This window comes from Haplochromis burtoni, unplaced genomic scaffold (assembly GCF_018398535.1).
Source record: "Haplochromis burtoni strain Fernald_Lab_line unplaced genomic scaffold, NCSU_Asbu1 Contig_117, whole genome shotgun sequence".
Lineage (NCBI taxonomy): Eukaryota > Metazoa > Chordata > Actinopteri > Cichliformes > Cichlidae > Haplochromis > Haplochromis burtoni.
Window position 1 is genome coordinate 1,257,341 of NW_024582478.1, and position 16,149 is coordinate 1,273,489.

The window sequence follows — 16,149 nt, forward strand, 5'->3', positions numbered from 1 at the left end:
TAAAATCTGTGTTGAGAAGAACGATGAAGAAGCTAACGCTGGTTACAGGTCTGTCTGTTCCAGAGAGATTCTGGTTTGCAGCCCTTTGAATGTGAGAAATGAACTGAGCGGTTCCAGACTCATTTGTATTTATGCATTGATCTGAAGATGTCAGGCTGACTGAGCCACTGTAGCAGGAATTTTAGCTCAGATAAAACTGTAAGATGTTCCAAGCACTTAGTGAGATTTTACTCTTCATTGTAGCTAAAAAGGAAATGTTATTTATCCAGGGTCAAATCACAACAACAGTCACCTCAAGGTGCTTCATATTGTAAGGTAGACCCTACAATAATACATACAGAGAAAAACCCAACAATCATATGACCCCCTATGAGCAAGCACTTTGGCGACAGTGGGAAGGAAAAACTCCCTTTTAACAGGAAGAAACCTCCGACAGAACCAGGCTCAGGGAGGGGCGGGGCCATCTGCTGTGATTGGTTGGGGTGAGAGAAGGAAGACAGGATAAAGACATGCTGTGGAAGAGAGACAGAGGTTAATAATAAACGCTAAAGGTTTAGATTTAAGGCGGTGAATCATCCAGAGGAGCTGCTTTTGGAAACTCAGCATACGTGTACATCTACACAACAACTCCAGAGAGTAGCAGCAGCTCCCACACAGTGTGCTCCTAACCTTATTTTGCTCTGTGTGTATCCAACACATACCCGGCTCACATGCTGCATCAAAACAATACGATCTGAAGGTGGTTGCCGCTCAGTGCGCTTACCTGAGTGACAGCGATGAGCTCAGACAGGAGGATTTTTTCTGCCTCTGCTCTGCGTTAAGAGGAATTTCAGGGCTGCGTGTAATCACACCCGCTGTTCGATACTGTAGCTGCAGGATTATGCAACTGTGCATCTCCAAGTGAAAATTTCCAGTAAAGCCTCCGTGCAGAAGGCGGATATTAAGAAGAGTCGAGAAGGCTGGAAAGAAGAAGAAAATACAAGTGAAGGCCAAAGCAAGTTGAGAGAGCACTCAGAAGAATGATGTTTCCCCTTTTATGCCGATGCCTCTGCAACTAAGCAAATTCATTAAAAGTCAATCAAAGGACAGAAACAAAAGAAGAGAATAACTGCATTTAGAGCTGCTCCGACTGAGCTCAGCGATGGATTGCGATCAGATAAAGATGTTAAAGCTCCTCTAAAGGACGAATCCCTTCAGCCGTGTAGAAATTTGTGTTCTTCGTGAAGCATTTCCATAAATTCTGATCCGTATATTAGTGAAGTATCCAGACAGCTGCTGAAACCTTTTCCATGAACTTTGATCCAGACGGTGAATTCCCAGATTCACGTGACTCTTCCCTGACATGCAACTTATTAAATAATTCAGAATTCAACATGTGACGTTTGGTGTGATTTCGCATTATGGATTCTTTTCTCATTCTCTTGTGGTGCTTTGTTGGTTATTGTTATTATTATAACAAGAGATTAGTTCTTAGGTTTGTGTTTAGTGTAGGTTTAGTTCTGTGTCTAGTCTGCGTCTTTGTGTAATGGTTTCTTGTTTCCTGTTTTATTGTGAAAGTCCGTGTCTTATTTTGCCTCTCTTGTCTCGTCTCGTCAATCACTTCCCGCTGTGTTCCCCACCTGTGTGTAATCTCCGTGTTCTTCTGTGTGTATTTAGTCGTGTCTTCTTTTGTTGTAGTCGCTGGTCCGTCTGCTTATCTCCTGTGAATCAGCTGTGTGTCTGCTGTCAACCTTCATGTGCTTCCGGTCACCCTTGTTCGTGTTTAGTAGTTTAGTTTTTTCCAGTATAGTTTAGCTTTAGTTCTGTTTGCCATCTTCTACTTGTGTCTTATTTTTATAATAAAACTCCTTCACACCTCAACGAGTGCCTGCTTGGACCCTCCTTTACTTTCCTCCACACGGCTCATCCCTTTCACTGTGACACAAAATGTTTTCGCAGCACACATATTCATGCTCCCTTCAGGATTTATCCTCCTCACTTTGCACCATCAGCTGGTAGATATTAAATTATTCCAAATGAAAATCATTTTTGTGCCTAATCTTCTCTTTGGTGTTTGCAAATTGTGCTAAAGCTAAGCTAACTAGCTAAAATTATTTTACCTGGTTCAGTAACTTGCATCGTCCTGCAGCTAATGCTAATGCTAATGCTCGCCTCAGTCTTAAAAATGTTGTGGATGATGGAGGAAAGTATTGGCTGTAGGAAAGAAATATGTTAAGGATACGTTTAAAATAGAGGCTGTAAACACAGATGATTTCAGAGTGGACATGCAGTACTATGCAGACGCCTCATTCCTTTATCCTGCTGGTAAAACAGGAATGTCTTTAAGTATATTTGGGAATAGCTCTCCAGGCATTCTGAGGGACATCCAAAGCTCTCCTTTGGGTGTTTCAGCTTCTTGTTGTGCTTCAGGAGTGTTGAGGTCCGGGCTCTGTGGAGGTCAATCCATGGCTGACAGTGTTCCACTGTGTGTTTTATATATTGGTATGCTTTTATGGCACAGGCCGTGTGTTTGGGATCATTGTCATGTTGAAAAATGAAGCTGGTGCCAATCAGATGTTTCCAGATGTTTCTGCATGGTGGATAAAAATCTGATGTTACGGTTCTGTGTTTATAATTCATTAGTTGTCCAGCGCCACTGGCTGACAGGGCGCCCAAACCATGAGCCGTGAGAGAGCCCCCACCCTGTGGGAAGAAATTGTTAATTGCAAACTATAGTGACCTGTCAGCATTGTCGATTTGGGTTTTTCCCTTTTAAGGATTCAGTTTCCGATTCTCCAAAGAACTCCTGGAGTCATCTCCTCTGATTTCCTCTTTTTCTCGCCCATTACCTGAAATCTGTGCAGCACATTTCATTATCTAAATGCATTAAATGTGTGAGACTACAGTGTCTGCATATCCAACCGAGTGCTAGACGTGTGTGTGTGTGTGTGTGTGTGTCAGACAGTATACCATCTGTGTGTTTTGGCCACAGGTCATTTGGCCAGTTTCACTGCTGTAACGTTACACACCATTTACTCAAATCAGACAACTGCTACCTGGCTGTCTGACACACACACACATACACACACACACACACACACACACACACACACACACACACACACACACACTAATCACCAGGCTTTAGGGTGGGAGTTGGATTTATAAATAAACTTCGTAGAGGATTTGCAGGCACAGTTATGAAATGCAGTAAAATCTCCTCAGACGTGCTTCTGTCCACTTCAAACAGATCTTATATGATATCATGTCGTTGCACTAATAGAGCTGCAACTAATGATTATTTTTAATATTGATTAATCAACTGCACCTTTAAATGTTGGTCAAAAAACTCCAAGAACCAAGAGAAACGAGATGTTTGCTCGTCATGTTTGGAGATTTCCTTGAAGAATTATTACTGAGTCGTTAAAATGATTTCTCGGATCAGCTGATCGTTGATTCTCTTTCATGTGTTCAAAGAGCAGCTCACTTCAGCTCCAGCACAACGATCCAGGTTGATCTTGTTTTGTTTTCTGATCTGGTTTCAGTGAAGATGAACTTTATGTAACTCGCAGTGGGCTGCTGTCACAGCCGTCACTGTCCACACGATTCATTTCCTGTTATCTGACCTCATTTTGAATTCCTTCTGAACACCAAACCAAAAAATGAAGAAGCACAGACTTTGCTCTAATATAGGTTTATTAATGATGTTTCCAAATGACGTGATTCTGATGACATATTGCAGATGATCAGTCAGTAAAATTCCAGTTGTTTGAGTTTTCATACATTAACCTGATGGAGGAGGCCCCATCTGTGCAGGCTGCTGCGTACACGATAGCTGAAGCTTATCAGGTGTGGGCTGCAGGGGCAGGACGTACCTGTCCCCGGCCGCCAACAAACCTGAAAAACCATGGCGGTTTTTCAGGTTTGTTGGAGTTTAATTCCAGTATATTCTCGTTGATGAGAAGGTTCTCTCAGTCTGGGTGTTATGTCTGTTTTGATTTCTATAGTTTTCCTTAATCCTTTGAGTCTGTTTGTATTAGCGTTTGCTGGTGCTCGGTGTTCCCTCTGGATCTCGTTGCCCTCCTGTTTCCCTGATTAGTCCATAGTCCAGTCTTCCCTTCAGTTTGGATTGTGCATGTGTTTGTGTGTCCCTTGGGTTTCTACGATTTTATTAAATTCGATGACATGTTAAATAATCCAAGTCAAGTTTTCCAGGCTTCTAGTTTTGTGTCTTTGTGTTTTTTCCAGTCTTTAATCTTCGGTTTCCTCCTGTGTGACCTTTGGGTGTGTTTTAGATCTTTTTGTCTTCCCCTCACTGGGTTTGTTTGCTTCACTCACTGATTACTTCTGTGTGACCTCTGCCTGGATAAAGGATTTGGATTTTACTGTCTGCCTCCAGTGCGTTCTCTTTCTCATGTTCCTCACTCATAACCTTTTCAGCGTGGGTGGCCTGCTGGTTGGACACGCCCAAAACATACCAACAAGGAGGTGTTTGGGTGCAGCCACAGCAGATACTGAAGCACTGAGGTGGATCCTGTCCATGTGAAATATGAAGCACAGCTTAAAGCTCCTCCTGAATCTCTAACGAGGCGCCCACACACCTGTGACAGGAAGCTCATTTCTGCTCCATCTTATTCTTTCAGTCGCTACCCACAGATCGTGCTCACGGGTGGGCGTGGCGACGTAGCTAGCTGACAGCTTCGTGCTCACGTCTCTCTGTACTACAGCCTCGCTGTCACAGCAAACCAGTCTGCACTCTCCCCGACACACGGCCGAAGACCCAGAGATACCTGAACTCCTCCACTTGGGGTAGCAACTAATTGTGAATCCAAAGAACTGCCGCCCCATGAAGCTCCACCCTAACATGGTGTATGGTTCTGACCCAAGCAGCTACGTTGCTGAGGGCATCTTTCCCCTGGTTGGATCTCCCAAGGTATTTAGGCCTTGGAGAGGGAACAGGGATTCATGATGACTCCCCATCGTGGAGTCAGGATTCAGGTGGAGGCCCATCAGCTGTAGGAGAAGCTCTCTGGATCCTGTGTTTATGGAGTAGATGGGGGTCAAAGGGCATTAGTCCAGTTTTGAGGGGCTTGTTTGGTTTGAGGGACGTGCCAGCGAAGCACCATAGCATGACTCATGACCAGCTGCATTCAGCGGTGAAATAAACTCGTTTTTGGCGTCTCATCGAGTCTCGATCGGCATCTGTCTTCTAGATCGTTGGAGACGTTTTTTTATTCACTCCATCACAGCTCACAACAACTTTTAATCCATTTCCAGGGACTACCTGTAAAGTGCTATAAACATTTCTATTTCTTTGCCAGCTGGACTTATTTTTCTCACATCAGGAAGCTGCTGTGCTCATGAATGAATGTTGAGTTACAGCAACTGTGTAAATGTGCTGATATTTATTTCCATAATGCATGTTTCTGGTCGGGAACAAAGCCTTTGCTCCCCCGTCGAGAGACAGATTGTGTGAAATGAACTCAGCCGCCTGCTTCGCTGTTTTATCCCGCCGTGTTTTTTCCTTGCTCTCCCTCTCCTGTCCTGGCTTTTCTTTTCCATCCTCCACCCTCTCTGCCTCTGCCAATTACTCCCATCTGTCCTCTAACGCTCCCTCGTCCTCGACTCGCTCTCCCGTCTCCTCCGACAGGGTTGGAAGGTGACAGCAAAGGTTTAAAAGGCTGCTTTTAAAGACGCTACATGAAAGTGTTCCCAGTGACAGTGAAGTGAGTGATAAAACATGTAATGATATACCTCCCATCCTCTCTCTCGCAGCAGCAGAGTAGCTATGGGTGGCACATCGTCTCCTGCAATTACTCTATAATGACCTTTCTGCCTCGTTCGTCTCTTCCAGCCGAACACGCATCAGCCGTCGTGCCAACCGCGCTGCTCGTTGACTCACACTGAATCCTAATCCGCTGATTTCACTAAAGCGTGTACAGGTCTGGATCTTTGCATCAACAAAGACACTTTTTATTGTCGTTGTTGTTTTAGCCGATGCTTCCTTGCACATGTTGTGTGTTCTCACAGGTTTTACAGGCAACGCACTCACTGACCTCTGCTCACCTCACAGTGAATGTGGGAACACGCTGTTTATTTGAACTGTGGCGTCTTTTTCTTTCCCGCAGCATATCCAACTTCACCCCCAAAGTTGGAGAGAAGGACACCCAGAGAGCGATTCGACAAGCCTTCAATGTGTGGCAGGCCGTCACGCCGCTCTCCTTCCAGGTGAGACGTCCAGATACACGCCTGAGTCATACAGGTCGAAAGCTGGAACATATGTAGCGCCCGATCACAACAGTCGCCTCGAGGCACTTAATGCTGTAAGAGAACGAGAAATTTGCTTTGGACAGAGAGGTTACATCGCACACACACACTGCACTCCTCCATGTAAGCTTTAAAAAAAGCTAAATATTACATCGATTAATGGGGAGTTTTTTATTATTCTAAACCAGTTCTTCTCATGCTCTGTGTTCATTAATCATCTCGATACTATACAGTACAATAACAGAGAAAACCCAACATCAGACGACCCCTTGTGCACAAGCACTTGGCAACAGTGGGAAAGAAAAACTCCTTTAACAGGAAGAAACCTCCAGAAGAACCAGGCGTCCGTCTGCTGTCGGTGGTGACGGGAGGAAGACGGGACAAAACATACACTGTGGAAGAGACACAATGACTAATAATAACTAATGATTAAATGCAGAGAGGTGTACATGGTGAGTGAAGAAGAAACACCCAGTGCATCATGGGAATCCAGCCTACACCTATTGCAGCATAACTAAGGGAGGATTCAGGGTCACCTGGTCCAGCCCTAACTATATGCTTTAGCAAAAAGGAAAGTTTGAAGCCTGATCTTGAAAGTAGAGATAGTGTCTGTCTCCCAAACAACGGAAAATATGTCAGTAAATTCTAAACACCACAGCAGACACAATAACAGGTGAAACAAGAGCTGCTATTATGACTCTTGACTCTTGCCATCAATCGATAGTTTGGTTTCTGGATCAGGTTCACCTTTCTCCAGTGCACAAGGAGCAGAAGATCCTTCGACGCTGTAATAAACAGAAGAGCTTCGTAGTGTCGTCGTGGCCTCGAGGTGAAACCCACTGATCGAGCACTCGAGCTGTTCTAGCAATCAGTGAATAACCTGTGATATTATCGTCTGGTTTATAATCTGTGTTGCTCACTGTGGCGTCATGGCTGGGTATAAAAACACTTACCGGTAGGTAGCTTTAGTCCAGCTGCTGAAAACAGCTGTTCAGCTGAAACAGATGTGCAGAAATCCTGCTGTTTATCAGCCCAGAAGACGTTTCAGTGAAGGAAGATGTCTTTGAGCACGGACGGCTGATTCCCCCATTTTTGGACACACCACAGCGAAACGTATGTTGTTAAAAGAGTAAAGCTCTGATTACAGTCACTGTCATTTTTATATGAAATAAGTATCTGTTGGTGTGCAGTAGAAGGCAGGCCGTCGTTTCTGAGGAGGAAGCCTGAACGAGCGCGTGAAACTCACAGTATTTTTAATCTTCTGAAATATTGATTCCTTGTTTGTTCCTCTGATCCCGCTCAGGAGGTGCCGTACTCGGAGATCAAGAACGAGGGCAAAGAGGCTGACATCATGATCTTCTTCGCCTCTGGTTTCCACGGTGACAGCTCCCCGTTCGACGGAGAGGGGGGCTTCCTGGCCCACGCTTACTTCCCCGGCGCCGGCATCGGAGGAGACACGCACTTTGACTCCGATGAGCCCTGGACGCTTGGCAGCGCCAACCACGACGGTTAGCCGAGTCTTTGCCTCTTTGACCTTGGCGCTCGCGCCGATTCCGCTGAAACATGCTGAGCGACGGTTATGAAACACCAGCTAATGGATTAAATTATCATTTATTTTCTTCACTAACTTTTGCAAATTAAATTCCTCGAATGCGAAGATGTCCTCAGTCGTCGGCGCCGTATCTCTGAGCGCTGCTCTGTTTAGTCACTGGATGAAAAGTGGAGGCCAAAACACACTTCACTTTGTAGTTTTCTTCTTCTTCTTCTATCTCACTTTGACGAATGACTTGTGCCAGATTCCCTCTGCTTGAATAACTAACGTGTTGACAGAGAGAGAGCGAGACGCGGGCACTGATAGAGCGGGAGAAGGAATCTGGTTTGAAAGATTAGCACAAACGAGAATTAGCTCTGACAGAGAAGCTCTGAGTCTGCGTTCCCACATTACAGCCAGAGTTTCTTTTTTTCTCTTTCAGGCTGAAATAAGCATCCAAGGACACGTCCACGCTTTTATTTTAATGAAGACTTTTATTCAGACGCGCGTATAAACGTAGCACACCACTGATTCTCCTCCTGCAGGCGCTGTTTCTGCAGACAGCAGGGGTCTGAACATCAAACGATTAAACATAAAGAATAGATGTGAGGCGGCTGTGGCTCGGGTGGAAGAGCGGATCAATTGCGAGGTTTGTGGTTTGATCCTCAGCTCGACCTGTTTATAAGATGGTGATGCAGAACAGCTGCCCCTGATGCACGAAACAGCTAAACAAACCAAGTCTATTTAAATGTTTTAGACGCCGTCCAGCATTCAAAGAAAATGGCGTTTTACTTTATCTTAGATTACAGTGTGCTTATAGCATGTGGCTCGCGTTACCCACTGACTGCATATGAAAGATGGGTTATTGTGGGGGTGTTGGCATTATCTGCTCAGGTTCCCTAACTTGATTAGTTTCACAGTGAAATTAGCTGTAAAGATCAAAGCTGCATTCTGTGTCAGGCTGAAAACATATTTCTGAGGGAAGTTTGGACATTTTTACACGGAGGTCTGTGGAAACTGACACTCAGGACCCGCCAGCCTCAACTGGACATTAGAGAAACTGCTCGGATTCAGTTATGAGCCTGCACTGAAATCGTATCATATGTCTTTAAATTCAGAAAAACATCAAAGAAACTCAAAAGTGCACCAAAGGAAATAAACTCAGACACAGAAAAAAGTGCAAAGAAACAAAATGAGTTGGAAGAGATACAAAATGATCCAATCGAGATATAAAACAAACGCTGAGAGACAGAAAAGGTTTTTGTGCCTCTTTAACATCATAACTATAAAGATGTAATTAAAGAACAACCATAAAGAGATTAGAAAGAGGTCAGAGATGTTAATGCGACTGCGTCCTTGGGCAACACATTGATCCCTAAATGTGCCCAGATGGTAAGACCAGCTCCTTGTGTGGTCGCTCTTTGCTGTCACTGTGCTGATGGCTAATTAAGAGCCAAGGATGGGAAGTGCCTTGAATAAAAGCTTTGAGACGCCGGCTTCATTTTTAATCCCCGGAGTTTGATTTCTACCCAAACTCCTCAACCAAGGAGGTGCTTAAACTTGAACCAACAGCGAGTGAAGAAGAAAAGCGTCTTACAACTAAGACGTCAGCATTTTAAAGAGATATGGTTGGACACTTGATTGTTTTTGTTGTGTTTTTAAATGAGTGAATGCAGTAGTTAGGCAAAATTTATATGAAACTGGTAGCTTCTACCCCCAAAAACTTAACCAGATTCACCCAAACACTGACTGTTTAACTGTGGCAACTAAACTATTGTAACAACGTTGGCTTTTACGTGTAACAGTGCTTCAATGATCAGTTTGAAACCTGTGATGGAGGCAGAGAGCAGAGAGCAGAGAGCCGGCCGTGAAAATGCACCAGTTTGTCAGGACGAACAGGTTTTTACATAAAATGGTAAAATTATTGATTAATCGCTGAATCTTCTCTCAGCATGTGTCTGTGTGGTCACAGGTCCTCTCTGCACGTCCTCAAAAAGCCTCTTTATCTCTAAAATCCCTCCACACACACACACACACACACACACACACACACACACACACACACACACACACACACACACACACACACACGCAGTAATTGAAAGATTAGAGACGAGATAGTGAGACGGGGAAGTTCTCAGACTCTGTGAAAACTAATTCACGGTATCAGCTTCTGAAGGACGTTGGGAGGACGAACGGACCTCATTTTCACCTGGGCTTAAAACCTGACGAGGGACGGTCTCCATTATTAACCTGCTGACTCCTGCAGGACAGAGCTGAGGGCACGAGTTCCCATGAAGAGGCAGGAGGAAAACTTTATGAATGAAGCGTTACGTGTAACTACATGTATTTATAAAGTGTAAAGGACTCAGACGCACACTTTTATTCCCTGATCTTTCTTGGCTCTTTTCTGGTTTCAGTTGCTAAAAGTTGTTTGTAGCTGTTGTTGTAAATCCCACAGACTGTCTGTGAATCTGCTTTTCAGCCAGCAGCAGCGGCCTGAAGGAGCGTTAGCCGACCTGTGAGGCAAACGGGTGTTTACACCTGCAATAACTTCAATATATTTAATGAGGCCCTGGGAAATCTTTGCCTCAGTTACAGGCGCACCATCGTGAGTGGGTGTGAGACGTGTCCACAGGACATTTTTACAGCTGAAAAAAATGTTTTATGCTCTGTTAAAAAACTGCAACCAGATCAGTTTTACAGTCATATCGGATTTTTTTTTAAAATTCTTAACTTCATCACACCCTGAGCATGTGCGGCTGCCCTGAGCGGGCTTTTCCCATCACAGCCAGGAGCGTTGCTGGACGAGGATTTGGGGCAAAACCACTTATTTACAGTGCTTTCATCAGAAAATTACATTTTCGAGAGATATTTGCAGACAGTTGAGATGAGCATTGGAAGTATAGAAAGGTCCGGTTCTTCTTGATTGTGTGCACGGCTGATTGTGTGCACGGCTGATTGTGTGCACGGCTGATTGTGTGCACGGCTGGTGTTCTTGGCTCTTTGGCTGGTTTCTCCCATTGTGTATCCCATATTAGAAAATGATTGTGACACAGAAGGAATCTCAACTAGAAGATGATGCTGTCGTCAAAGGGAGGCAAACATAAGGTCCTTCAGACATAAGACCTTCTGTCACGGCTGCGCTGGCAGACCGTGGGGGTGGACGACCCAAACGCAGGACTCTTGTGCGTTTTATTTACAGTGGAGTAAATAACAAGAACACAATTAATCCCGGTGAGCTCCCTCTTACTCCCGTGTCTCTCTGCACTCCCCGTGCGTGCTGCCCTTTTTGGCTCCACGCTCCTCCTGCAGGAAACAACAGAGGCAGCCGTCAAACACTTACTCCTGCGGGCATACACAACCAGCACGATGCTACACTTAGACACGCACTCACTTGGACTTTAACTCAACGATCCAGCGTCGAGGAGCTCTCAGCTACTCCTATGTAGCTCCCCCAACATTCCTGATCAGCTGCAGGTGTGTGTGGTCCTTATGTGTGGCCACACCCACCAGGCCTGAAGGTGCCCGTCACGGCCACACCCACACACACACACACACACACACACACACACACACACACACACACACACACACACACACCTGCCTCTACATACACAAGCATGGAAACAAGACAGCAGCACAGTGCTGAAAAGACACGATATCATATGAGTCCACAACTGCTCATGGACCCTGGTTCGCTCAGATCCAGGTCCCTGACACTTTCATACGCTGTCAGTTGATTAAACAGCCACCTATCCCACGTGGTGATATGAGCATTCAGCATTTACCCAGAATGCACTTTTTTCCCCCCAGAGTTTTCAGCTGTGAATGATCAGAAACAGATCAAACGTTCAGCGTACCAATGCCTGCTTCTGATCCTCTACATTGGGGTGTCCAACTCCAGGCCTCGAGGGCCGGTGTCCTGCAGTTTTTAGATGATCCATCACAGCTGATTCAAATGGCTAAACGACCTCAACATGTTCTGCAGTTCTCCAGAGGCCTGGTGATGAACTAATCATGTGATTCAGGTGTGTTGACCCAGGGTGAGATCTAAAAGCTGCAGGACACCGGCCCTCGAGGCCTGGAGTTGGACACCCCTGCTCTACATCATAGATGTTAAACTGGTACATGTTATTGAAACTGGGATATGTCCTGTGATACTGGTGCTCAAAGCTGGTCACAGAAAAGTCATTCTGAAGAAGAAAAGCAGACTTTTTCTTTGGACTCTTGGTGCATTAAAAATTAGTTTGAATTGAAAAACGTAGCTTAACGTTATTCAGCCCTGAAAATCTCATGTGGACATCTCCGCTTTTTTATGATGGCTCAGAACAGACGGAAAAAATGAGGTGAAAAGAACTTTGAGGTTCTGTAACTGTAACAGTTTCTCCTGCATGAAGCTAAAACGTTACATTGTTTCATTAAATATATAAAGGTAAATAAAAGTCTGCTGATTCTGAGAGGGTACGGCGGCTCTCTCTGCTTTCAAAGCTTAACCAACGCAACAGTTAATGTTTCTGTCTCGAGTCGAGGGGAGGACGTGTTCTTCCATTTTTACGATTTACAGACTTGATTGTATGGGCGATGACTCGAGGGTTAAATAAATCTGTCTTCTTCTAATTGTAAGACTATTTCAAAAAGGACTTTATTTCTAGACAGAAGTTGGGAAGGTTGATAAATTGTGTTTTTATGAAAAATGTGCAGTGTGTTAATGATTTTTGCCAGACAGGAAAAAATATTCTTGGCGAGTAATTTTGATCGCTGGTATAAGATGAACTCATTTCGACGGGTTCCAGTTTAACAAAGCAGGCTCTGTGGACACGTCAGACTGGGACTACTTGAGAAACAGGTTTCATCACAGACATATCAAACATCGTCTTTATCACAGGCGAACAGACGACTGCAGGGGCAAGCGTGATAGAAGAAGTCGTTATCCTCACCGCGGGAAGGCAGACCGACCACGAGGGGACGGGCAGAGAAATGGAGAGCGACCGCAGGGGGATTCCCTCAAGCCGTTGTACATGAAGTGTACGTCTTGTGCTCTGAAATCATCTTAATCTTTCCTGCAAAGTGGAAGAAAGAGAGGGGAGATAAAAGCTGCTGGAGGGATGCGGGAGGAGGAGGATGAAAAGGAAAGCAGTGGTGAGAGAGGGGGAGATAAAAAAAGAGGGAGAGGAGGAGAGGGATGAAAGAAACTGCAGCACACAAGGACAGAAGAGCCAGAATCTGTGAAGGTGTGAGAAAGTGAATAAAAGAACACAGTACAGAGTAACGGCAGCAGGAGGCATGAAGATTAAGCCAATATTGTAACAACCTTACTCTGTAGCCACACGCACTTCTTAAACCTGGGTGCAAAAATTAAAGCATTCATGCAGTGTTCACATTTCTCACTGGAACATAAAATAGTCAAATCTGTATCTCACTGTTTTGTATGTTTCTGTGCAGATGATGTAGTTCTGTATTTCACTGCCCATTCTGCTCAGCGGCCACAGCAAACATGCAATGTTCCTTTAATCCAGTGGTTCTCAAACTTTTTACATCATTCCCCACATGGCAGGAAGAAATATTTTCATTTTCTAAACAATGACAGAAAAGCCGAACTGCAACTTTATATCAATAATAAACTACGGTGGCCCTTCGAGGCCAAACGGACTGCAACTTAAGAAAACACCAGCAATAAGAAAAACGCTGCAAATGCACAAAAACACAACGGAAATAGGAAAAAACAGATTTACCAAAAGACAAGGGAAGTGTTTCTGGGGAGACAATAACCCGACGGACCAAAATATGCTAAGAATTGCGCCGAGAGACACTTAAAAGAAGTGGAGGATCTATCGGTTTTTTGAGGAAAGAAAACATGAGAGGTGTGTTAGCCTAGCTATTAGCCTATCACACTTACCTAGCATGTTTTGGTTCCTGCAACTGGTCCGTCGGGTTATTGTTTCCCCAGAAACACTTCCCCTGTGCTTTTGGAAATCTGTTTTGGGGCGCACCTCCACCTGTCAGAACTCCACACACTTTGAGAACCACTGCTTTAATCGCAGGTCTAACACTTGTATAAAGATGGACTCAGTTTTGGAGAAAGCCGGGAACTGTCCTTCTGGAATTATCCTCTCAGCCCCACGAGTGACTCTGACTATGGCTACAATGATTTTTCAGTATTAAGATCACTTTCATTCGTCATGATTATTCTCTGATTTTCATGATAAAAGTGTTTTCATTTCACTTCCATGTTGCGCGACTTTCCTGCACTAATCTGATGCACTGTACAGCTTTAAGGACGTCTGAGTTGATGCAACCATCGCATTGTTTTTCTTGACCTACATGCGGCGTGTTTCCTGGGCATTGAAGAAGTTATCTCTCTGACTTCTTGCACTAAATCGAAATTCAAACCAGGGATGATGTGCAGGCACATCGTCATCATTAGCCACTCTGTTGCTTTGGCGTTTTCAGCTTCACTCGATTATGTTCATTTCATATCTCGCTGTCTAAAGTCTTGCATGTCAGTTCAGGAAAGTTTCCCTGCTTTTGAGTCGTGATCGTGTTTCTGTCAGAGAAATGTGTCCTCACATAAATTAATTCTTCTCATCCTTGATCGTGACTTTTCTGTCGGTCTGTCAGAAATAGCACGTACTAATATTGGTCCTTCCAGCTAAAATCTGTGAATACGTCGCTGAATGTGTCCTCAGCCACGTCTGGGTTTTCTTTAGAAAATGCTGCACGTTTTCTAATTGAGATTCAGGGTTTGTTTTCCTCTTCAGTCAAACAGGAAACGCTGTAATGGCTGCCAGAGGTGGACGGGGTCTATAATGCTGTGCTGCTGCAAGTTTGTATAAAACCACTGGATTCAGTTAAACACAGCAACTTGCCAGGAAATAAAAATATATAACTGGACCCTGTTAAACTTCAACAGGAAACACAGAAATTTCACACTGACATCACTTCAGTCTTTTCTAAAAAATAAAACAAGTTGTAGAGGAAGCCCTTTACCCGTTACTGACTCTAAAATGACTGGTTTTAAACTTTAGGAGACATGCTGATGAGTGTATAGGTCAGTAAAAATCATTTCTCCTGAATAGAACAAACGAGACAGGAAACAATGAGTCGAGTTGGAAGAGGAACTGAAAATGAATAAAAGGATTGACACAAACGGTCGCCGGCGTCTGCTCATTTCCATCTCCATTAGTCTGTAAGTCAGGCGCAGGCCACCGAGGCTATAATCTTCAAACAGAGTGGCCTCGGTAAAGGAAAAAAGATAATTATGTTGTGTAATTTGGTTCAAACGGAGTCAAACCAATTACAAAGCTGAGGGAAAGTATTAATTTGAGCTCCGCATTCAGACAGTAAGAAGCCATTAAACACATGACAGCAGCTCTGGATCTCTGCTCAGAGTCTGGCTGTAATAAAGACCCCACATGAATACACGGCGTCCGGGAAAACAAGACCTTCTGTTCTCCTTCGTAATTTTACTTTTGATAAGTTGTGATAAGAGCACACGTAACAGCGTGAACTGTAGAACTGGAGCTGTTATTCTGGCTGCTATCAGGTGCTTTAATTGGAAAATAGAAATCTTTGAATTTAATTGAAAACTATTGAAAAGTCTGTTTTTTCCAGGACCTCAGCTTGTGCTTCGATCACATCCTTCAGTTTTTTCCAAAGACTTCCTGGACCTCAGGTACTTAATCTGAATAAAATCCTGTTTATTTACGTCTGCATATGTGAGCTCTGATGAATTGTTGAGCAGACTTTGTGAGGATGCACCACACCTGGTTCTGCTGTGGTGCATAAACTGTTCTACGTGAAACGACCATAAAACTGCACAAAATGGCCAAAAGTAACACAACTAATGATAACTAAGAAGTCCAAAACAACTACCCAGGTGTGAAACGGCCACGTAATGACTAATTAGCACCTGACTCATGAAAAGCAGTTACATAGAAAATGTGTAACAGGAGGACAACACGGCTGTAAAAGATGCAAAGGGAATAAAAAAGGCCAGAAACAGCCTGAAATGACCAACAGTGACACAAACTGACAACTAATTATGACTAAAAGATACTAAATAAATCTACACAATGGGACAAATTAAAAAAGCAGAGTTTTGATCCACTCACATAAGGTTTCTAACATGTCGCGGAGCATTAATTGTGCGCATGAACATGGATTGTTTTCACATTTTCATCTCACTGTAACTAGTTTATATGCAGATGATCCAGTGCTGTATATTACTGCCCATTGTGCCACAGCAAACATGCAGCGTTCCCGTCATCACAGGAGCATTACAGTTTTTCTCAAATGTTAAAACACAAAAGCCAATCCTGTAACACAAATGACCAGTAGTCTAAACACATTTACTAAATGTAGCCACCATA

General features: G+C 44.0%; 1 protein-coding gene across 3 annotated transcripts in view; it reads left to right on the plus strand.

The window, feature by feature from the left end:
• mmp24 (matrix metallopeptidase 24) overlaps nt 1-16,149 on the plus strand; it is a 66,990-nt gene that overhangs the window by 32,580 nt on the left and 18,261 nt on the right. For 2 of the 3 annotated variants that reach the window (XM_005928925.3, XM_005928926.2), the window contains exons 4-5: nt 6,108-6,207; nt 7,550-7,754. In XM_005928925.3, coding sequence (XP_005928987.1) covers nt 6,108-6,207; nt 7,550-7,754 — 305 coding nt within the window. Of the gene's footprint in view, nt 1-491; nt 1,995-6,107; nt 6,208-7,549; nt 7,755-16,149 lie in introns of those variants that run through there. The other variant, XM_005928928.3, reaches the window with a different exon arrangement.